The sequence below is a fragment of the Cupressus sempervirens genome, chromosome 5 (genome assembly GCF_028749045.1).
Source record: "Cupressus sempervirens isolate cs-2001-9-10 chromosome 5, ASM2874904v1, whole genome shotgun sequence".
Lineage (NCBI taxonomy): Eukaryota > Viridiplantae > Streptophyta > Pinopsida > Cupressales > Cupressaceae > Cupressus > Cupressus sempervirens.
The window spans coordinates 864,779,390-864,803,670 of NC_143122.1; the positions used below are offsets into that span (position 1 = coordinate 864,779,390).

The 24,281-nt window shown below is 38.5% G+C and overlaps 1 protein-coding gene across 3 annotated transcripts in view; it reads left to right on the forward strand.

Annotated features, from left to right (window-relative positions):
* Window positions 1-24,281, forward strand: part of LOC149558653 (UMP-CMP kinase 3-like) — a 219,602-nt gene that overhangs the window by 68,280 nt on the left and 127,041 nt on the right. For all 3 annotated transcript variants that reach the window (XM_089832782.1, XM_089832781.1, XM_089832783.1), the window contains exon 2: window positions 16,460-16,540. In XM_089832782.1, the coding sequence (XP_089688908.1) occupies window positions 16,460-16,540 (81 nt within the window). The remainder of the gene's footprint in view (window positions 1-16,459; window positions 16,541-24,281) is intronic.

Consider the following 24,281-nt stretch of genomic DNA (forward strand, 5'->3'; position numbering starts at 1 on the left):
CAATTTAATCTCCCTCTAATCTCATAAAAGATAGGGCAATGGAAAATAAAGTGAATCTCTGTCTCGACCTCTTGTAAAGTACACAACTTACAAATCTGCTCTCTACTATTAATATGATAGTCGGTTTGAGCTTGAAGATGGTGAGAACCAACTCTGAAGGACCCTAGGGAGATATGTAGGGCATGAGACCACCACCGAGATAAGTAACTAGGACAAACAATAATCCCATCACAGATCTCTAAAAAGTGCTCTGCATAAAAGGTCATCCTCGAATGCAGCCCACCATGCGGGTTAGTCCACGTAGTGATGATATACTATTTGTAAATATCTAGTCTGACATGCTCATTCAACTCCTACCGTGAGGGGAGGAGGTGATCAGGGGCATTCAATGAGAATTGGTAAGGGGGGAGGTGGTCAATATCAATCCCAATTGATCTCAGCAGAGAAGAAGCCTGTGCATACCAACAACAAGCTCGAGAACACATATTAGAACTCACAATAGGAACAAAAGAACAATATGCCAAGTAGGAATATCGTTCCCGCTCCCCAATTGAATCTGCAAAACCATGTAAACGATGAAGGAACCATACCAAATCAAATATGGCCACAAGACTGAAGGGATGAGTGCCAAACTTAGCAAGAATAATACATGAGGAGTGAACCTCTGACATCTGATGATGTGCCATAAGAGCAAAGTCTGAACCCTTTCAATCAATGCTCAATTAGAACCAAGAAGAGATGGGTCCGAAACCACAGAGCCATAAAGAACCGTCGGCTAAACAAGGGAGTCTAAGAGGGATAACTTGGATGAGGTATCCTAAAAGTGGTGTCTAAAACAATGTTTCTCAAGCATGGCAAGAGAACCCATACCTTTATTAACTCTGGATTGAATCGTCGGTCTCATACTAAAGCGTGGTCCAAAAAACTTAACACCTAGATACATGTAAGAGGAAGTGATCTCAATCTCTTGGCCCTGAAAAAGAAGTGAAGATGAGAAGTTTTTAAGCAATTAAAGATCATAACTCGAGTCTTACCCAAGTTAACTACAAGCTGTCGCTGATCACAAAAGGAAGCCAAACCATCAAGCAGCTTCTGTAGACTCTTCGGAGAAGAAGCATGAAGAACCACATCATCTGCAAAAAGAAGAATGGAGATCAAAACCTGGTATAAGTAACAACCATCATCAGGGAGCGATGACTTCAAAAGGAAATCCTCAAGCTCATCAATAAATAAACCGAATAAAGTAGGGGAGAGAGGACAACCCTGCTTGACCCTGATAGTGCTATGAATCGGATCTGAGAAACCCTTAGGGGTCCTTAATCTACCCACCATAGTCTCATATAGTCTCATAATAGCAGTAAGTAGCATCTCTGAAAGCCCAATCTCCCAAAGCTTCTCAAAAAGAGCCATCCTAGGAACATTGTTTACTCTATAGGGTAAAAGCTTAACACGTGTAACGCGATTCAACGTAGAACATATACTTTATTTATATATGCACTTGCTGATTACAATCCGAATACAATGACTATAATGATCACAATGATTACAATGATGATTCCAAAGTCCATCTCGGACGTGTACATATACCTTTCCAAAGGGGTGACTCAAGCGTCATGTGCCCATTTAGGATACTACTCTACCCCTTGGCTACACTATACATTTTACCGACAACATCATCCCCCCAAAAGAAAAAGTTGTCTCCGGACGACAATTACAAAATATCTGAGAGAAATTAACAACAAAATACATTAACTGACTAACTACAACAAGATAGATCTATTTCTGTCACATCACTTTCACATTCATCCTGTGCCTACACCATACTGGTCTCCAAACCACGTTGCATTTGTAGCCTCTGCTAACACAATATGTCTCCTTAGCTGACTTTGATAGCCATTCGTGCCGCTTTCTTTGTTTCCAACTCCTGGGTACACTTGAGCCAAGTGTTTCCGTACTACCTTCAACTGGATGATCAACTCCTCTCGAGCTCTCTATGCATACACCAAGATGGCCTCATGCCCAAACACCTACTCCGAGTGCCACCTCCGACACACAGACACTCATACCTATAGCAACAGCTCCAGGTCTCATCAACTGGTTGTACTTCCCATGACTGATAACCACAACGACTAGGGGTCTAGGGGGCAACACCCCCAGCGGGGTCGTCGCCAAGACCAAATTAGCACTTTCGAAGCCACATAAATCCCCATTTTTGCAATTTTCTTCCAATCCCACACTCTTTCTGGCAATGGCTTGTGTTTTACTACCTTTTTGTGTCTTTTCCTTCCCTTTGGCATCATGTGTTACTCATTCTTGAATTGTTTTAATCTGTCGTCGTTTTTTTAATTTTTAAAATTTTTTTGCTCCTTCCTCTTTCTTTTTGCTGCATGGCTACATCCTCTGCATCATTCACCTGCTACAAATTTCTTCTCCTGTCTGTATGAATCTTTCACCCTGAATTTGTCTTGCTCTACTGCTGCACGACTCTTACTCCTTTTCTTCTTGTCTCAAAGTACTGCATCCATACACCATACAACCCTCCTTGGTTCCTTAATCACCATTCGGCTTCTGCTTTCTACTTAGCTGCTAACGTACGGTCTTTTATCTTCTTCGTACGGTTGTCTTTCCACATGTTTTAAATACCTCCATCCGTACGACTTTATGCAAGTTCCAACAATTATGAATTGTATTTTCCATACAGTACTCTATTGGCTGTACGGTGTCACCGTACAGTTTATAGTATCTATTGTTCTTTGTCTGTACGGTCTTCCTTTAGATTGTTGGCTAGCTGTACGGTCTTTGATCCACTTCCTTATGCCTTACTCTGATCGTACGAAGGTTTCACTATCTCTAGAAATTGCTTGTCTATCCACTGGCCGTACTGCAACTTACATAGCCTGTTCCCTGCTAACCGTACAGTCTCCTTCACACTGTCTCTGTACTTAGCCGTACGGTTTCTTCTCAAAATGTATTGGTCTTCAATACGGTCCTCAATTCGTTCTTTCCTCCTATCTTCTCGGGTGTACAGGATCTTTTATGACTAGTGATTTTACCTGGCTGTATGGTCTTAATTCCTCTTCCTGTTGTTGGTTGTACGGGCTTCACATTATCACCTTCTTCTATGTTGTGCCTCTAGCCGTACAACTTCCTCTTATGTCTTCTGAGCCACAAGGTTGTACAGTCTTTAACTTCTTCCAATTATGAATTTGTTTGCATATTACCTCCTTTAAGGCTGTACGGCAGGCTGCGTTCCTTCATGTTTTATTGCTTTGTTACTTCACACTTTAAAACTATAGTTTATTATTTTGTACTTTAAAACTATGTTAATCTTCAATATTTTATTACTTATTATACATATATACATTATTTACAGACATTTCTTTTCTTTCCTTAGCTATTTGTCAGTGGGGGACTATTTCTTTCACGGTATATTTTCAATTTCGATCCATTTACGACATCTAGCATTTTTTTTCTGTCCAGTGTTCACAACTTAATTGCTCCATTATATCCAACTTCCCGTATCTTGTACGGTCTGACCCATTTAACTTTGAACTTTCCAGGTCTGATTTCATTTCGGCCATTATACTTTAGTACTAACTGGCCAGTTTGAAAGTCATTTAATTTTAAGTGCTTCTGATGCCATGCCTTCCACCTGTTTTGTGCAACTTCTGTGGCCTGTGCTGCATAGTTCTTATTCATTCAGTACGGCTTCTTCTATATGGGTATTGCAACTTCGATCAATAGTATTCGATGGACACATAGCTCTGGTCTTACTCCTTTTAAGTCCTTATACGTCCAAGCGAAAACATCTTTGTACTCCATGAATATTCTGAATGCTGCCGCCTTCAACACTGGGTTCCAATCATCTCCTGCAAGAATGTTCTTTGGGTTTCCCTAATCACCTAAGTTCATTTTTTTCATTGTCAGCTCTTCATACTTCATTGGTTTATCTTTAGTAAACGTATGGGCCGGTGTTTCATCCACCTGCGCTTCTCCCTCCTTCAGTTCATTGTACTCCCTCAGGAACTCATTGCCTGCTTTTTCTTCCCCAACGCTCAAGATGTTGCAGCTTGGAAAAACCTCATAATCTTCCATTTGCTAGTGTAGTAATCCATTTACCGAATCTAGGTCGTCATCAATTGACCCTACTAATCTCAACACCCTTCATCTAATCTCAGCACCCCTTCATCTGGTTCCATCCTTTTTTTTCCCTTCGTTGTCACTCTCACCTTCGCCTTTTGAGTCCGATGACACTGCTTCTTCTCCTACCATCTGTGTATGTAAATCAATTATAAATCTCTTGCCTCCTTTCTCCATGGACAGGGTGTTCTGCTTCCAATCGTGCTTTACCTTTGCTCTTACCAGCCACCCCCGCCCCAGGATGGCGTCGTATCCTCTTCTCTTCAGTGGGATGACCACAAAATCCAGTAAAAAGGGTTGCATCCCAATTGTTATCGGCTGTGCCATCAGAGTTCCCAATGGCTTTATCCCATGCTGATTTGCTGTGAGTAACTGGAAAGTAGGTGGCCATAGTGTTGGTTGTCCAAGTTTTTTCCAAATATCTTTTGGCAACACGTTCACCCCCAATCCTCCATCTACTATTGTATCCGTCAGCACAGTACCCAGGATGCCCATCTCCACGACTCTCAGGTGTCTACTTGTCGTAAGTGCCAACAACATTGGGTCTGTTGCCGTCGCCGTTGTTTCCTTACTATCTTGTGCTTCCTCCGTCACTCTCAGGGACGACGTCATATTTATAATAGCTGTACGCAACTGTGGCATCGTGAGAAGGTCGTTTAATTTAATTGGCACTTCCGTTTGCATTATCTGTTTCACCATGCTTTGTTCCACCAAGTTTCTTTTTGATGTTTTGGCGGTGTCCTTCACTTGTAGTTTCTTTGCTTTCATCTACTTTTCTATCTCTGTTCGGGCTTTTTGTAACCTTTCCTTCTCTTCTTTCGCATTCGGATATTTTGCTTTCCTTGCCTGTTCCCGTGTGATCGCCAGTACCTTCTCATCACACGTTTCAATACTTAATAGATTTACACCTTGCTTTGGACATTTTGAATCTTCATGGTTCCCTGGACCACACCATCTGCATAGTAGCTGTGGTGTCTCCTTCGTAGGACAGTCCCTAGTGAAGTGACCCCAACGATTGCATGCTCGACACTATATCATCAGCTGCCCACTTGCATTATACTGTATTCTACTCCGGCCTCCGTTATTGTTGTTATTGTTTTCACCCCTTCCGCGTCTATTATTATTTCAATATCCACCCAAAGTTGCATCATTGCTCGTGTTATTGCTACTGTTAGACGCTTCCTGTGTTAGTAGTACCTGCTGGTGTCCTTTTGCTTTCAAGTTAAACGGGCACTCCTTCAGTGAATGTCCCGCTACTTGGCATATGTCACAAAACTGCTTCTTCAGGCATGAACCCTTCGCATGGCCATCCTCTTTGCAATCTGTGCACCACAGTTTTCCCTTCACTGTGTTCGGATTCTTTTTCAAATTCTTGAATTCTTTCATCATTTGAAGCATGTCTTTTTGTAATGCTTTCACCTTCTTGTTCGACTCCTCATCGCTACTGCTACTTTTCGAGGATGAATCATCCGAATTAGAGGATTTATGCTTTTTCTTCTTACTCGTCTTTTGTTCACTTTCCAAATCCATGGCATGAGTATACGCGTCAGTGTACGATGCTGGTGGTACAATCTTCATCTTCTTTTTAAGAGCCGGCCGTAGGCCCTCCACAAACCACCATTCTTTCAAACCGTCCGTTGGTTGACTCTCCATCCTTCCAATCAGTTCTTTCAATCCTTTGGCATAGGTCTAGACTGTTTCATTCTTTCCTTGTTTAGTACTATATATCTCTGCCACTATTTCATTATCATCTCGGACCAATCTGAATTCTGCTGTAAATTCTTTTTTAACATTCTCCCATGTATTGAGTTTCTGAGGACTGGTGTCGGAAAACCAATCTATTGCCACACCTTGCAGGGTTGTTGGGAATTGTCTGACCCAATCATCTTCATTTGTAACGCCATTTTCCATCTGTATGGTTTCACACGTTTGACAATGTCTGATAGGGTTTGCTGAACCATCACCATGAAACTTGGGTAATTTTTCTTTAGGACCTGCCATCGTTACTTTCCTTTGATTCTGAGGTACTTGTGTACCCGCGTTGTTCTGAGCTCCTGTGTTGTTCTGCATTCCTGTGCTATTTAGAGCACCTGCGCTATTCTAAACTCTTGCGCTATTCAAAGCACCCATACTGTTCTGAACTCCTGCGCTATTCTGAACTCTCGTGCTGTTCTGTATAACAGTCTTGTTTCCAACAATCGCGTTGTCTGGTGAGAAGTCTTCAAGTGATGTGCTATTCTCCGCCTGTATCCGTTCGTTCGGTGTATTAGGAACGAAGAGATCACTCCACGTTCGTGCTCCCTCGACACTTCGAGTTGTGCGAGTTGCTTCCCTTCCGTTCGGACACTTTCCCCTCGACGTATACAGGTTAAGAAACTCTTCCCTTGTTTCCTCCACCAAATTTAAGCGTTGTTGAGTCTCCTCCAGCAATTCCTCAACACTCCTCAGCCTACTAGGTGAGTACTCCCTCCGTCTGTGCCCCTTCACCCCTTCGGTTCCCCTCAGTAATCTACTGAAGCCTCTGCATGCGCTCTGCTTGTTGTGCTAGAATTAAAACTTTTTATGTTGTACGTAGTTCATCCTTATCTTTTACCTTGTTCCTATCCTTGTTAAGCAAATTTGGCATTAATCTTCTTATCATTCCTTCGTTCCAAGTCTGTCTAGAAACGGTGCCAAATGTTTACTATACAGGGTAAAAGCATAACACGTGTAACACGATTCAACGTAGAATAGATACTTTATTCATATATGCACTTGCTGATTACAATCCGAATACAATGACTACAATGATCACAATGATTACAACGATGATTCCAAAGTCCATCTGGGGCATGTACATATACCTTTCTGAAGGGATGACTCAAGCGTCACGCGCCCGTTCGGATACTACTCTACCGGTCGGCTACACTATACATATTACCGACAACAAACATAATCAAAAGCCTTGCGAAAGTCCACAAAGCAACAGTAATCCTTTGCCAATCTATGTCTAGCCTCCTCAATAATAGCTCGTAAAGTGAAAATATGGTCCATAGTCTGATAGTTCGTCCGGAAACCAGCTTGTCCTCTAGCCCTTTAGCTTTTCCTATCAAGCTCACTAGATAACATAGCATTAAGAGCTATTGCATAGAGTTTGGCAAACGTGTGCCCAATCATAATGGTTCTGTAGTTCCCAAGATTAGAGATAGGATTGGTCTTGTGGATAGGGTAAATTAGATTCCTGGACCAAGAAGTCAAGAAACGGGTACAAATCACTCTATTGAATAGTATAGAGAGATAGGGGCCCACAACCAAGGCACCAAACTTGAAGAGTTCAGCCTGGAACCCCTCCTCATTTGCAGCTCTGCTACATCTCATGGATCTAATGGCCTCGTAAATGTATGAGGGAGTGAATAAGTGGCTGAAAGGAGGTGGAATGGGGTGATTAGAAGGCTGCCCAGGGATATCATAAAGAGCTGTGGTGTGAGAGGTAAGGGAGCAAAAGTGAAGGGTGGAGGGTGGAGGGGAACAACAGGGAAAAAGGGTGCGCCCAAAAAGCTGGGGGTTGCGGATCAGCATAGAGCAAAGAGATTTGCATTGGAAAGTGGTAAAGGATCCTTTCTTATGGAAAAGAAAATGAAGATAAGACGAGCGAAGGTAAGCAAAGTCGGGGGAGTGGTTCTCGAAAGTAGAACGCACTGAGCGTTGAAAGGCTTTGTAGTTTACATTGAACCATTGGTTCATAGGGCATGTATTACGATGTTTACTACGAAGGGGAAGTGAAGGGCAGTGAGGTATGGAAAGGATGGCAAACTTCCAAATAGCTGTCACAAGCAAGTCAAACATGAAGGAGGCCTCACAAGAGTTAGTAAAACACACAGGATTAAGGAGTCTTGAAAGATGACAGGAAAAGAGCTCACAATCACTGTCGAGGAAATGAAAGTGAATGGGGGAATGAATAGTGGCAAAAGAGAGATGAGGTGACTGAAGAGGAGGCAAAGCAAGAGAAGAGATGCGAGTACGAATACTAAGGAGAGCATGGTCCGCAAGAGGAAGACGCAAGATGGTGAAGCTATGGATGAAGGGGATAAAGGAGGGAGAGTTGAGGGCATAATCGACAACGCTAACACCACCACAATGAGGCCAACAAGTGAAGATCTCAGATCCAGGAAAGCAAGGAAGACCATTTAAGATCACAAGTCTAGAGGACTCACAAAGCTGCAGAAGATGGCGAGCATAACAAGAAATCGGTCCAAAAGCATCATCAGAAGTACATTGAAGCCTCAAACTAGTCAGATCAATCTCAGTAGAGCAGATGGAATTAGAGCTATGGTCATATAGTAGAGTTTGGAGTTGTCTAGTCCTCGCATTGAAATCACCGAGAATAATGATGTCTCCTAATGAAGCAAACTAAGAAACACTCTCGCTAAGGTTGATAAAAGGGTTCCCGTCCTTAGTACCATGTATAGCATAATGGGATGAAGTTGGTGGGAAATAACAACCAACAATAAAGAAATCTCTTTGACGGTAACTCTTACGATCAATGCGGACCCACAAAAATCTGGCAAATGTATCGGAGTGGACAATAGAAGTACGGTTGAAAATATCATCTCTAACTAAGTAGGCCACACTACTAGATCCACAGACCCTACCAGAAGCACGAACTTCCCCTCTACAAATAGATAACCACTGATAACCTGTAAACCCCAAAAGATGATGCACAGGACTTGTGAGTCTTGGTAATGACAAGTATATCCGCAGACCCCACAACATCACACAAAAGATTGGGTAGTGACCATAAAGAGCCATTGCCATTCCAACAGTTAACAAGAAGGGAGCAAGTGGGGTCTCCCTCTTGTTCGACTGCTGGTGGGACCGTCATTTGGTCTTAATGACCTGTCTCACTTCCCATCCACTGGGGGGGGGGAATCTTGAATAACTGCTTTGAGATTTGTAATAACTGCCCATTTACCTGCCCGTTTAGCCTTTGCCACAACTCCATGAGCCTATGTCAGTTCTGCAACCTGAGCTTTTGTGAGATCTTCATCTAGGAAGATCTTGGAAGAGAGAACAACTTCCTCTTAGCTCTGAGAGCACGAAGCCTATTTGCAAGCGTGAGAAACCGGATAAATAGGATGTCAACATGACCAACTTAGCACTTATCCAATGTGATATTGGAGAGATCAAGCTGGTCACATAGAAAAGAGCGTCTAGCAGAGAGAGGATCAGATGTAGGAGGGAGTCCACGAACCCGAAGATTGAGCTCATGAACCCGCCTCACACACTCATCTTCAATCTTCCCTTGAACCATCTTGTCAAAATAGCTAGAGGCATAGTATCTGTGTTATTGCAAAGAGAGGCCCAAGACTTAACTTTCTATTCGGTTTTAGAGATAAGAGAAGAGTGCTTATGTAATGACCCTTACTATAAAGGCCACTGAATCCCTCAAACTGGACTTAGGAATTTTGTCAAACAGTTGGCATGTAACCGAATAAGGCTGCACTATTACTAATTGTTGTACAATGAAACCTCAATATATGATGCCAATAATGTATGAACAACAATTCCAGATTATAACACTACCAATCTAAGAGATAGATGACAATATGAAACTCAAATATGAAGTCTAATGCAATTCTGATTTTATGACAGCAAATAGAACTGATTACAATGAGAGACTGTCACAACTATGCACTTTTAATACATCAAGCTCTTGACAATGCAATGTTATGACATGAACAATAACCCAGTTTAGGTTTGGAATGCAAATGATGAAACTTTTACAACAGTTATTAATGACTGGAAATAACTATTTATGCAATGACAGTGCTGACTGTTCTAATCCATAACATGCAATATTTTGGCAATCAAAACTTCAGTTTGTGCACATGGAATAGCTCCAATTTTGCCGGATATGAATGCTGAATTAATGCCACACGAAGAGCTCACAATCTGCCCCAAACCGACTCACAAAATTGCTGCTGCTGCCCAACTGACAGGGCCGTACAGGTACGGCCTGGTACGGCTGCTAGATAAAAATATTGCAGCGTTTTTTTGTCACTCCAAAAGCAATAAATCTGGGCGCCTAGGGTTGCTGAATAACCCCCTAAAATATGAAATTCATCCGTCAAGCCAATTAGGAGTTATGAGCAAATACGTGGGTCCAAACCCTGGACTGGCAGTCTGAAAATAATGCACAACTGTCTACAAACCCTGTTAATCAATCCACAAATGCTAGGGCACAACTGAAACCCTTATTCCAACCAAAGTAAACCCTTATAGCTAAATCTCAATGAAGTCCAAATGAGATGGCTGAATTACCAACTCCTCAAATGCAACAATTCAGGTGATATTTCACACCCTCAAAGTCGCCAATCCAAGGGAGTGATTTGTTCCCAAAGATCAAATAATAATTTGCAGACCCAAGAGACTACAAATTTGCTCCACAATGGAAGAAGTAGAAGAAATCTCAAATCCAAGCATGTCCAAAATGAGAGGCCCAGCCCTCTATTTATTCACTTTTCTAAGAAGTTGCTAGAACTTCTAGAAACATCCTTTATAAAATCTCATTATAATGCACTTTTTCTAGAACTTCTAGAAACATCCTTTATAAAATCTCATTATAATGCACTTTTTATAATAAAGTAATTTTATAAAATAAAAGGTGCAACTCAACTTAAAATTATAACATGTAGGCCCCGATAACACATAATAATGAAATATAACCTCTTAACACTTCTTCAAGAGCAAAATATGACCATCTGATCCGCATAATTGACTCTCTCTCCACACCATTTGCCTACGAGAGTCGAGGATAGGCAAATCCGGCACGCTACACGAGGTCAGCCAAAAATGGGGACATTACAACTTAGCTGCTATAATTGATTGATCCTCTTTGATGGTATTGAGCCCGTCAAGTTGTGCGTTAATGGACATAATATTGGATTGCAGATTTGCAGTCTCAGAGGTGAAAGTATTAGAAAAGCCTCGAATCAGAGACGAGTTGGAGCTAGTGGTACTCTTGAGCTCTGAAATAGTATCAATCAACGTGATAATCTACTGTTTTAACTGCAGGTTATCCATCTCCAGCTTGGAAAACCGCTGATAGGTTAGAGTTTTCTGACCTTGTAATGACCAATCCCTGATATTAGACATGTTTGAAACCCAACAAAGAACAAATAGAGCTCATTTGCCAAGTGTAAGTGTAAAGAAACAGAGAAAAACCTGTCAACACAATCCAATATCTAGGAATGAATGAGGAAGCAATCATGACAGAGATCACAATATGAAGAATCAAACTCGGTAGGGAGCATGGAAACCATCAGTGATCCCCAAAGGCATTGTTGGAAGGAGGAGGATCAATCACAGACACAACACAATAACAATCACGGCATAACAACCACCAGTAATTGCAATTGTAATGACTACGACCAGTCACCCCCTAGCAATCACAGTAGTAAAGAGCAGGAGCGATCCACATTAGTAAAAGGCACAATAGTAATCGTTGTAGGAAACCCTCGGATCCAAAATAAGGTAAGGTAAGACACAAAACACAACACTCGCACAGAAGATAGCCACAACCTGTAATCTATAACCTGTAACCTGTAACTTGCGATCAACAAAACAAACCTGATGACAATTAGCAGCTCGAAAGGCGATGGAAGCCCGCAACCCGCAACCAGGAAAGCAAACCTGACAACCAACGCGTAGACGCAACTGCTAGGATCACAATGCACGAAAGCCATGGAAGACTGCGGGAGAGGTGGTGAGCAATTGCGGAGGGGAGGAAGTTGCATTGGATGAAGTTGCATTAGGAGAGGTCATCGCGTCGGATAAGAAAAGCGCTAACTCTGAGTTATTAATCCATTATTGACTTGCACAAATTCTTGTGTAAATACAAATTGGTTGTAATAATTTAATAGTCTGTCACATTTATTATATCAGATTTACACTTATAACAGCAATTGTGACAGGAGAAAACCTTTTTTACATTTGGAAATTCCCTTGAAAGTGTACAAAGACTTGGAGACATGAAACTTGCAATGCTCTCTAAAATATTTCCTTCTAACACAAAGAGAAATCAATTGCCTTCTAGAAGAATGCCAATAGCTAGAAGAATGTAAGCATTAGAGGAATATTTAGAAAATGATTAACGAGCTAAGAGGAGAAAATGGACCATCTCTTTCTTGAAGAAGAAATTAATGTAATCGGGTGAGAGAGAAAAGACATGTTCATTTGCAGTACATACTACAAAGGATAACGACACAAAAAATGCAACCACGAAGGACAATGTAAAAAAGTAGTTGTCTTGTGAACATCACACTAAACTAGTAAATGAAGGCCACCTCATAGAAGATGACTTGGCAAACATGCCTATGGCATAGTGCAAAGAATAGGGAAACTCGTGAGCTGCAACTAAAGGAGGTATGATTGATGGAAAGAGCTATGATGATTTTTAGTAGACAAGAATCCCTAAGCCTTCAAGCAGCAGGAAAAAAAAGAGGAATAAAAATTGGTTGAGGATGACTTATGGTCCAACAAGTAGATGGAAGCAAAGAAAGAAAAATGTGATGATTTATAGAGATATCTGATTCTGTTGAAGGGACTGTCATGGTTTGGTTCTCCAAGACAAAAGCATGGTTTTACCATCTATTCCCAACTCTTACCTTGATGTTTGATGTGGTTGTATCTTGGAGTAAAAGCAATTCCACATCACAAAAAATGTAGTCGTTAAGTTTCTTATTGTTTCAACCTGCTGAAGTTTGTTTTCATATTGATTAGCTTTGGACTAGGTGACCACAAGTTTGAAATAAGAGGAGAATGATGCAGAGAATCTTCCATCAAAAGACATTTATCTTCTTTGACAATTTGGTTCATTGCTTAGTAATTGTATGAGTTTGTTATGCTAGAAATAGTAATTTTTTATTTCAGTTTCTCCAAATTAGTCCAAACAATGCAGCTGTCACTTCTAATTATTAAAGTGATGGGATGGGTCAAATTTTTTAGGGACGCAATTGAAGGCAATAGTTTGTAGGTACAAAAGTTTGAACTCAGTGAAGCCTGGGGAAGCTGTAGTTTGAAATGTATTGGTCTAGATAAAAGAATAGGACTTTGAGAGTTGTAAATATTATCCGTGTTAATTGAAGGTGTCTTTTGTATTCTACCTTTGGTAAGTTTTATCATTTGTTTTTCAGTATTTCTTGCTTATAACTTTATGTCTGATATGTCTGCTATTGTTTTTGAGAGGAATATGCACTATTCAGCTGAAACATTGCATCATTTAAGACACAATTTTTCATTCTAATGCTTTGTGGTGTTTGAATAGTTTAGTTCGGTGTGTTAGCTACAGGAGAATGCTGGAACATAGTAAATTGAAGGCCGTTGCTTGCTTGTGCTTGAAGGTGTCTGCATGGTGCACACCTATGAACTTAAAGAGAAGAGTGTGGTTCCAAATTACACAATACAATTAGCCATAGCTTTTAAGTTCTCAATAAATGGAAGTTTGGCACCACTTCTTCGCAATCATTCTTTTATCTTTTAGTGGTCTTGTTTATTGGCTATGTGATGAATTTCAGGGAGATTTGTTGGAGTGTTTCAGCTGCACATCTGAGACAATATTGTAGAAGTTCATAAAATCCCTAAACATCTTGTTCATACGGTAGATGGAAGCTCTCTTCTTCAATCTCTGAAGCACTTGGCTTTAGTGAAATGATGAAATTATCTGAGAATGTCAGAAACCCTAGCAAATCCTATCCAAATGTTCCTCTCTTATCTTTTCTTTTATAGCAATATCAATGCTTTATGTCAAAAATGAGAAAAAAGAAAATTCTCTATTTTTCTCATAGTTTTAGCAGATGTAGAGATTCAATCCTTGATTTCTTTAATTCTATAACACCAGTTAATATGTTTGTTTGAGGTGTTAATGTTTGATTTGAATTTGTACACACCCTTTTTATTCATTCTCTTTTAGTTGTTATTAGCTTTTTTCATCAGCATTTGGTGCTCCATATACCTTCCTTGGAATTTTGTTATATTATTTAAATTCTAGAACCAATTAATTAAAATAATTACAAAAGAAGTTGGGGAAATGACAAATACTTGCTGCCCAAAGATTTCTTGCCCTCAAGCAATCTGTCATCAGACGAAATGCCAACAGCTCCAGGGTCCCAAAACAAACACATAGGTGAGACAAGTGAAATGACATCAATCCTCCACAACACCACATGGCCATCAAACTTTCGCAGCGCCCCTCTGATATAAATATTGTAATGTCCTAAGTCACTAGGATCCCAAACCAAACACGCAGGTGAAATGAGTGAATCATCATCAAACCTCCCTTGCACCACACTGTTGTTAAGCATCCGCTGCGCCACTCTGATATAAATATTGTCCCGTCTTGAGTCACCAAGATACCAAACTTGAACTTCATCTGTGAAATCCATCATGATTGCCACTGTGGAGTAGACTTCATAATCAACCAATTGTAAAGATTGCTCCTGCAAATAATCCGCGATTGAATCCACATCACCAGGAGGCTAAACAACTACCAATTGAGCTTGCTTATTCAAAGGGTCATTGGTAGAACCCAAATTTCCATCAAGTTGATCTTTGAGTATTGGTTCAATGATATTTGTGCAAGTATCTTCTTCTAGAATCATTTCCTTCATCTTGGACTCAGGTACCAAATAGATTTTGTCTTTGTGGCAAATGATTTTGCCAACCACCTTGTCTCTGTCATCCTGTACTTGACCATCCAATAGTTGGCACGCAAAAGTATTCTTGGAGTATTCGACTAATAGATGTGCCCTCCAATCGGCTCGAAACTGAGCCATAGTGTAATCCAAGTCAAAGCTCTCCATTCTCCCAATAGGTTGTCATAATCACTAGCTCTGATACCATTGTAATGTTCCCAAAGTACGGAGGGACCGTTAGCTGTCCTTAGTTATGCAGAAATGGTTGTTTGAGGTCTGTATGGAGTCCATATGGTGGTGAAAGAACAAATCGTTGTACGAAGATGTTTGGCCATACGAACTGTATTGGTAGAGTTTGTACAGTGTGATGGTGTCTGTATGGTGGATGTGAAGGGGAGGTCGTATGGTATGCAAGGTAGGGGATGGATTGACGAGATCGGTTGTATGGTGGTGACAGAGGGTATATGGAGGGGTGAAGGGCCATATGTTCTAGAGGGTGTACGGAAGGGGATGACGAATGGAAGTTGGGATATGAAAGATGGCGGATGGAGGTTGGAAGATGGAAAATGGGAAATGGAAGGAGGAGTACAAAAGGATGGAGGGATAAGTATGAATGGAGGGAGGAGTACGGATGGATGGAGGGATAAGTACGAAGGGAGGGAGGAGTATGGATGGAGAAGTACAAATGCAGGGAGTGGTAAGGAGGGAGGTGGATTGAGGAGTATGCCAAGTGTTGTACAAAAATTGGAAAGAGCATACAAACTCATATGCAAGTAATATTAGAACACAACTTCATCAAATAAATTCCAAGCATGAATAGATATTCAATACCAATATTCTCCAATTAATACTCACAGAAAAGATGGTGCTCCGATTTGCCAGAGTCGAGAAAAGTATGATAGGTGACGAAATAGGGTGAGGCAACAATTCCACTAAAATTGATAAACCAAGTAAGGAAGATCTTTCACTTCCAAAATGACGAACAATAGAGAATCCCAACGGAAATTCGCAGTACAAAGAATAGTAAACCAAATCGCATAACAACTACTACCTACATGTCGTGCTTAAATAACATTTGGAGGAACTCTTGCGGGTTTACAAAGATAGATGACGACAACATCTGTGGAAACAATTTAAAAAAATGGGTCCAAGATATACTAAATCAATCGGAACCACAAATACAAATATTATTAACTTGGGCCCCATATTAATTAATTATAATAACTAATTAAAGGTCCTTTTGTTATATTATTTAAATTCTGGGACCAGTTAATTAATTAATTAAATTAAATTATTACATTAAAAATTGGGGACATGACATTTGCCTGCCTTGTATTCTTGCTGCTCATTAAAATGTATAGTTTTATAGTGTCTAATTAGCATTTATTCAAGACAGAGTTTTCTTTCACTTCCCATTTGTTCTTTTAACAATGACATTTAAAGGCTTCAAGGCCTACACTATTTGATCTGCCAGAAAAAAAAACTGCCTAATTCAATTGATACTCAAATTATTATATTGCTAGATTTCTTAAAGCAATTTAGATTTCTGCACAAAAATTTTCATGTTGAAATCTGTAAAATTTCAAACTTTTAGGTTTTTGTAACAGGATATTCGCTGATTTTTAAAGAGCTGAAAAACTCACTTGCAGGCAAACAAGGAGACCTTGATTGATACCTTTGGAAGAAGTGCATTATTCAGCCAGAATAGGATTTCTGCAAAAAATGTTCAGGTTGTTTTTCAAACCCCTGTTATTCTAAATTATTCTATGTCATCAATACCCTTACATGATTTAAATGTAGCTTATACTAAAGACAAGCAATACAGACTCGAGGTGATTTTGAAAAGCTTCAATGCTACGTTAACATTAGACATATCTCTTCCATAGTCTTATGGTAAACTATTATTCGGCTGCAAGTAGAACTCTGGGTGTTGGGGCATTATATTCATTAAATGCATTTGGTGTCTGGAATTGTCATCAGAATGAATTTAAATTACATACTTGTTGGTAAATGGATTTGTCACTGTGAATTAATCTTTTAAAATAACATTGTTTGCCCAAAGAGCAGAGACAATCATGCAAACAGTTGGAGAGATTGCAATAAGATCACCATCTGATAACAATCTTCCTTTGTGTTTGAGAGGGGCAGCTCCCTCAAATGATGGGGGTATTTGTATTTTCTGAGTACTTTTCATCTGAAATTACAAAAAGGAGACAAAACAAAACTACATGAAATAGATGGTGGAAACCCCAACAGTAGACAAATGAATACCATATGAGATTCCCAAAGGATAATAGATTAGAAAGGGGATCTAAGTACAAGATAAGTTGGATATATGAAATGATGAAAGAAAAGAAACATGTTTCCCCATACAAGGAAAGAGGTAGCCTCAATATTTTCTAACCAAGAAAGAAGAGTGTGAACATGCTTCATCTTTTACATATATAAAAAGTACTCAAAGGGATTGTCAATTAACATACGAGAAATCGATAGTGATAACTGAAAACACATTTAAGACACATGAATCCAATTCATTCTTGGTTATTCTTTTAAAAATATACAAGTTCAAAACCCTTCAAGTACCAAGTCTGAATATAAAAGTTCTCTATAAATCCCTGTACACAATTTTGCAGAGTTTCTCCCCCTTTTGCAAAGAGTCTGCCTCCATTTATAGGAATGACCTTTGTATTTATAGGTTCAAAAAATAAATACCTAGTAACTAACTTGACATTTGCAGGTTAGAAACTACCTCAGTTTTGCACAAAAAATGTTTAGTTAGAAATCACTCAAGCTCTGTGCAAAAGAGAGTTTATTTTTGAACTTCAGTTACAATGAAATCATGACTAATACAAAAATACAACTAACAATTCTTGGCTTTGGAGAAAATTCAAGTTATCGATCTGTCCAAGGTAGTTTACCATATTCATCAGCTTCATCGTAATACTTCGTAAAAGCATGTATGATTTTGAGCATTGCTTATCTTGTTCCTTTCAAGCAACATAGCTAAATATTGGTGCAGGGTTAGGATGTTTAAAATTCATTCCACTCCAATAAAAGATTGGAGATGAAACTTAGACTGTCTTTCAAAAAAAGTGACTCCTTGAGACTTACTAAAGACTTCATTCTTCAGTTTAAGATTTAGTTTACTTCATTTGAATCCATTTTCAAGTGACCACTTAGTGCATTTATTTGACAAATGAACTTTTAGAAGAAATCTTTGCTCTGGAAGATACTAGATCGCAAATTTTTAAATAATGAGCCAAAAACCACGTTATAAATGAGAGTTATTATTCAAGTGACTGATTCACAAAATTACACATTTTCATTTTGATGTGTATCATCACCATTAAAAATTGCCTCATGCACAATTGTTTGAAAGATTTGATATTAGTTTTAACATATCATTTCCTTTTGTGAGATTACATATATTTGAAGTAGTGGAATGTTTCAATGTGCCTTACCGATACTCAAAACAAACTTAATAAATCGTGAGAAGCTACCAATCAAAATTGTATTTGTAACCTCAATGTAATGCTTAACTTCCAATTGTGTTTGAACTCAATTGATTTTGAAAGTGCCGATCATTTTCATTCTAATAAAACTCCCTCGATATAGATGGACATCTATAGTCTGTTCTAAAGGTTGCATAGCCACTTAAAAAAAAAATTGTACATTATATGCGGGTTCAAGGGTCCAAATTTGCCATGAGAAACAATAATTTGGTAAAGCTTTTGGCTTTATATATGCGGATTGCTTTTGTGTGTGTAATGTCCCCTTTTTCTAGAATAGAATTTAATAATAATAAAAAATGAATTCATAAATAATAATAAATGATATAATTGATTATTATATCCTCTATATTATCAGTAATAATGAAAGATTGTAATACATTAATTATAATATATTAATAATTAACATCATAATGTTATAATATAATATAACCTATTCTCAAATATAATATAATAATATAATTATTATAATATAAGTAAAATAATCATTAATTAAAATATTAAATAAACAAATAAGATATGTGCCAGTAATATAACACATTGAAAGAAATTAACAAACATCAAATACATTATTTGATACAAGTGAGAATATGAATCACTTACGAGCACATATCAATCTAAAATATGATTAAGTGATGGATCGACTCCTTGCAAATGATAAATGGATTCAATATTGTTCTAGACACTTTGACCACCATTTTTGGAGGAGTTTAACACATATCTCTTATGTGAAGGACGCGATTCCTTTATTAAATCTGAATGACAACATAATAGCAATATAAGTCATGTCTTTTGCAAACACAATGCATCATCCCTTTTACACATATAAAAGGTAATATATATCTCTTTAGAAAGGGAGGGAACGAAGAAGAGTAATAAGGAGCAAACAATGGTAACCAACGCTCAATCTTAACTAATCAACAAGCATGTGACAACAAGGAAAATAATGAGCAATGAGAATACGGGTTACTGATGATGAGAGAAAATGAAGAGAAGGTATATATAAGAAAAGTTTCATCAATACTTTTATATAAGACATCGTAAGAAAGAAGTTGATAGATTTAGCTCTCTTTGAAGGGAATCATAGATGATTATTATGCATTGGTTGGTAGTAAATGAATTTGGATCCTTAAGAAAATTATGACCAATTTAATGAAAGAATTATAATTAATATTAAAGAAGAATGTGCAAATTGTGTGAAGAGTGTTTGTGGTGGAAAATAAGGGAATAAGATTGAAAATCATTAGGAGTGAACAAAGACTTAGAATTACATCAACAACATTTCTTTAGGCATTGACTGACTAAAGTCGAAAATATATAGCAGATATATCATTCATATCTTTATGGCCTTGGATGTAAGGATGTTTAGCTACAAATATTAAAATTTCTCGATTTTCAAATCAGAAATAGCGAAATGCCTGTAGCATAGGTTAATCATGTTTATCAATAAAAAGAGGGAATTGTAATGCCCCACTTGAGAACCCAAGAGAAATGAACCCAATATATTACAAAGTTTAATGAACTACTTTCTTTTTGTTAAGTTTAACATCAAAGTACAATGTGGAAGCAATATACACATACACATTAATAACACATGCAAATACAATACAAATTTGACTCCTCAAGGGTTCCTTCACGTTGAGTCACATTTTAGAAGTTTATATTAGTTAATTTAAATCTGAAGTTCAAGTCCATAGTCAAGAGTGAACAACAGATACATAATCTCATAAGCAAGTACATGAATACAACTGATACAATGAAATATTTCCAATGAATAACATCTACCGCACATGTCGCAGGGTATGTGAGGATAGATACAAGCATTGATGTAAAAATCGCTTGAGGAGATTAATCGCCTAGGCCTGAAAAAGTTTAATCGGGAAAAATCGGCAAAAAATTGGGGAAAAAATTGGGAACTCAAAAACCACTAAATTTTAATAAAAAAATGTGATTTTTTTACAGAATTCAATGTTTTTTTGCATCTAATGACTTAATTACTAACAATACATAAGAAACAATCATGTTTAGATATATATCAATGCAAAAAGAGTTATTAATCGGTAAATTACTAACAAGTAAGTAGTGACAAGTTGTAAATTACTAACAACTAACAAGTTCACAACACATGAGAAGTTGTATTCTCATAAATAAAGTGTCAAATGTAAAGAGTTCAAATAAGCACATCAACATGACTACAAATAAGTACAAATGTCAAATACAGGACTACATCTTCCTCTTCCTAGTCGCTTTACTAGCGAGTGCGGGAGAGGGTAAAGCTCTAGAACTAGAACCCTGCAGGGTCTGTACCTGTGTCTGTGTCTGTGTCTGTGTCTGTGTTTGTGCCAATGCAGGAGATGGTGTAGCTATAGAACTAGATGTCGGTAGCTCCACATTCGTTGCGCGCAAGATGTCAAGGTCCTCTGCAGTAAGCTCAATGTCATCATCCTCATCATTGCCCTCCTCGATGTCATCCAAATCGATGTCATATCTAGTTCCACCCCCTTCTTCCTCCGCGGTCTCCCTCTCCAAATTGGAGATGTCTTGTGTAAATAAGGGAGCCTGCTCTTGTGCCGTCCAATCATAATAAGGATCTATCTCATCCAAATCGATTGGCCCAGGAGGATCTTGTTGTGCCCTTTTCATGTGCAATTTAAGATTATATTGCACATAGACCATGTCATTCATCCTCTTTTGGGACAATCTGTTTCTCTTTTTTGTGTGGATGACCTCAAACAAACTCCAGTTGCGCTCATAATGTGATGCGCTGCAAGGCTGTGATAGGATTCTGAGAGAAAATTTTGCAAGATTTGGAGTGCTTGCACCCCAAGTGGTCTACCAAGCCACTGCATCACAAAAATTGTACAAGTTAGAAAATACTAATAGACAACAAAAAGTGAAACATAAATGTTAATTTAGCATTTGAGATTCAGAAGTTTGCAAATGTATTGCTTGGGGTTTGTGTAAGCCTTGCTCTCTTGCAGAGAGGAGTGGAGAACACCTTGCCCCTTGCTGAAGTGAAGATCTCCTGCTCAACGATGATTTTATCTCTTGTTTCCTCGCTGGTTACCATCTTTTGGACGCACTCACTTAGGCCTCTGATGACCTCTCCATTAGGATCTGCATATGTACCATCAGCCCTAAAACCAAAAACCAAAAACAAATAAGTCTTGCAATTTTAGTACACACCCAACACCCTATGAAAGCAAAATGAACTCAAGTCTTCGTTAACTTAAATTTGAGTAAGAATGAGCTTACGGTATACCTAAAACGTGGGTTGAGGAAATATCCTGCTGCATGAATGGGTTGATGGAGCTGATTATTCCACCTTCTATCAATGATCTGCCAAATGGGTTCATATTTTGTGCTTTCCCCCTTGTAGTAATTTTTGACAGATTCTTTGGCCTTGTCCATGGCCTCATATAGTTCACGCATTGGCGTTTGGTCTCCATCAACCAAATGTAGAACTCTGACTAAAGGCTCAGACACCTGCAATATAAATTTGAAATTAGTTGACAAGTTACAAAATTATTATTTACTTGAGTTACAAACTTAGTATGTTATAAAGTTGTAAAGTGTAAACTAAAACTTAAAGTTTTGTAGTTACTTTTACTATTTCATCGGCCTTATCTGCAAAATATTTATCAAACACAATCTGCACAACATTCTCTCCTTCACTCTTCTTTGAAAATGTGGAATCAAGCCATTTTTTGGAAACAAACATTTGCTTCAAAGAAACCAAATTATCGAGAATGCTTTGCAATTTCAAGAAAATCGTTGCAAACCTTGTGTCGGCAGGCCTGACAATTTCTTTGCCATAATTGTGCTCTCTCATTAGGCTAAGGACCCATGGGTGATTGTATATGTATTTTGTCACCCGCCTTGCATCTTCCACAATTGGAGTGACCCACTCAAGTTTGCCCATGCCCTCCAAAAGAAGGTCAAGGACATGTGTTGCACACGAGGTCCAAGAGAGAGTGGGGTGCCTCTGCTGTAGGAGTTTTCCTGCCAATTGTAAAAGCAAATACTAATTAGTTTCTAACTTTTCAAAAATATCAAACTATTAAAAATTCTTGTTGTGAAATTCACAATGCACATGCAACATAAAATTACGGTTTACCTGCTGATACATATGCAACAGCATTGTCTGTGATGATTTGCACCACATTTTCAATGCCAATCTCTAAGACCATGTTCTCCAACATCAATGCCAATGTCTGAGCATTTTTTACCTTGCTGGAGGCATTGATTGATTTCAGGAACACCACATTATCATTACAGCAGGCCAAAAAATTAATTATGGTCTTGCTCTTCCCATCTACCCACCCATTAGAAAGAATGGTGCAAACAAATTTTGTCCATTCTTGTTTTTGTTCCTCAACAAATGCTTTGGCCCTCTCAACAGCAGTTCCAATAAGCCTACAAAAACAAAATTTAGTTATGTCTTAGATTCTTAGTAATTTTAAATTGATTTAGACTTTAGTAATCAACATTCTAATTTCTAGATAAATTAATTAAAATTTAGAACTAAGTAAAAAGTTAAAAATTAAAAGGAAATCGAGTGTAATAAAATTATTCACTTACCTGCCACCCAACACAAAATGAAAAGGGGACTTGTACCCCTTTCCTACAACTGTCAACCCTGTGGCCAAAGCCTCCCAATAGGGACTATCAACAACACTATTAGGAAGGTTGTTGAAAACCCAGAAATCTGCTAGTGCATTGTCCACCTGGTCATGGACCTCCTTATTCCATCTAGTGGCCTCTAATGAAGTTTGTGCACTAGGTGTGTGCCTCGACACAAAATAGCTCCCTATCCCAGAAGCACCTGCTGATCCTGATGGTGTGGAAGTGCTAGGAGGTGAGTGGGAGTGGGAGCGGAACTTGTAAAAGAAAAACCACCCTGTTTGTGGACACGCGGCCCATGATAAGAGCTGACCATGCTCTCAATGGCTGCTTTCTCCTCCTGAACATCAACAAAACTGCCCTGGGTCTCTGCTATGGCTGCCTTGACATGCAATTTATTCCGCTCTCCTTGCAATTTTTTTTGCTCTCCAGCTGCGAGCAAGGCATTTGCAAACCTTTTTATTTCTTCTATTGTACTCTCACAAGGATTCGTATCATGTTTTGAGATCCCTGCGATGTGATATTTGAACCTGTAAATGCCCCTGGATATTACTTTTTCACATCGAATGCAAATCACTTTGGTTGGTTCATTGGTTGCTTCATAGGCATATTTCCATGCTTGATCTCTCGCATTCTTTGGCCTGGTGCCAATGTAGCCTGAAGGGCATGGAGTCAATGGCCATTTGTCTGCCATTTAAAACTGCTGCGGGCTGCCTTATGCATACAAATTTAAAAAAAAAACTATAAATAAATTATAACAAGATCAAAGTTAACAGTTAAACAAAGAATTCAAGCAACATTCCAATAACAGCGCCAATAAATTGAAATCCAAATAACATTCAAACAAACTAGCTGCTAGGGTTTCAAATTTTTCAAAAAAGTGCAAATTTCTAACATAAATTCGATCTAGAATGGAAAAAAATGCAAATGAATGCATTTAATCTTGCTTACATTCATCAAATGCATTCCTAACTAATTAGGAATGTATTTTTATCCATTTACATGCAAGAAAAAAGAATACAATCTCTTGCAAAAATAAAAAACAAAGATTCAAATCACTTACCTAGTAACGAAGAAATCGAATCAAAAGGCCTCCAAATGCACTCGATTTTGCCTCTTGCTTGCCAAAAACTCCTCCTCTATCCTCTCCTCTGCAAAACGCCCTAAGCAATTTAAAAATCGAATGAAAAAAATATGTTTTTTCGTCACTTTATGTGACTGTCGGGTGTGGGCCATTTTTTTTCAAGAAATTGCAATTTTTAGGCGATTAATCGCCTATTAATCTGCAATTTTTTTGAAAAAATCTGCAAAAGCAATCGCGATTTTTGGGGTGACTAAA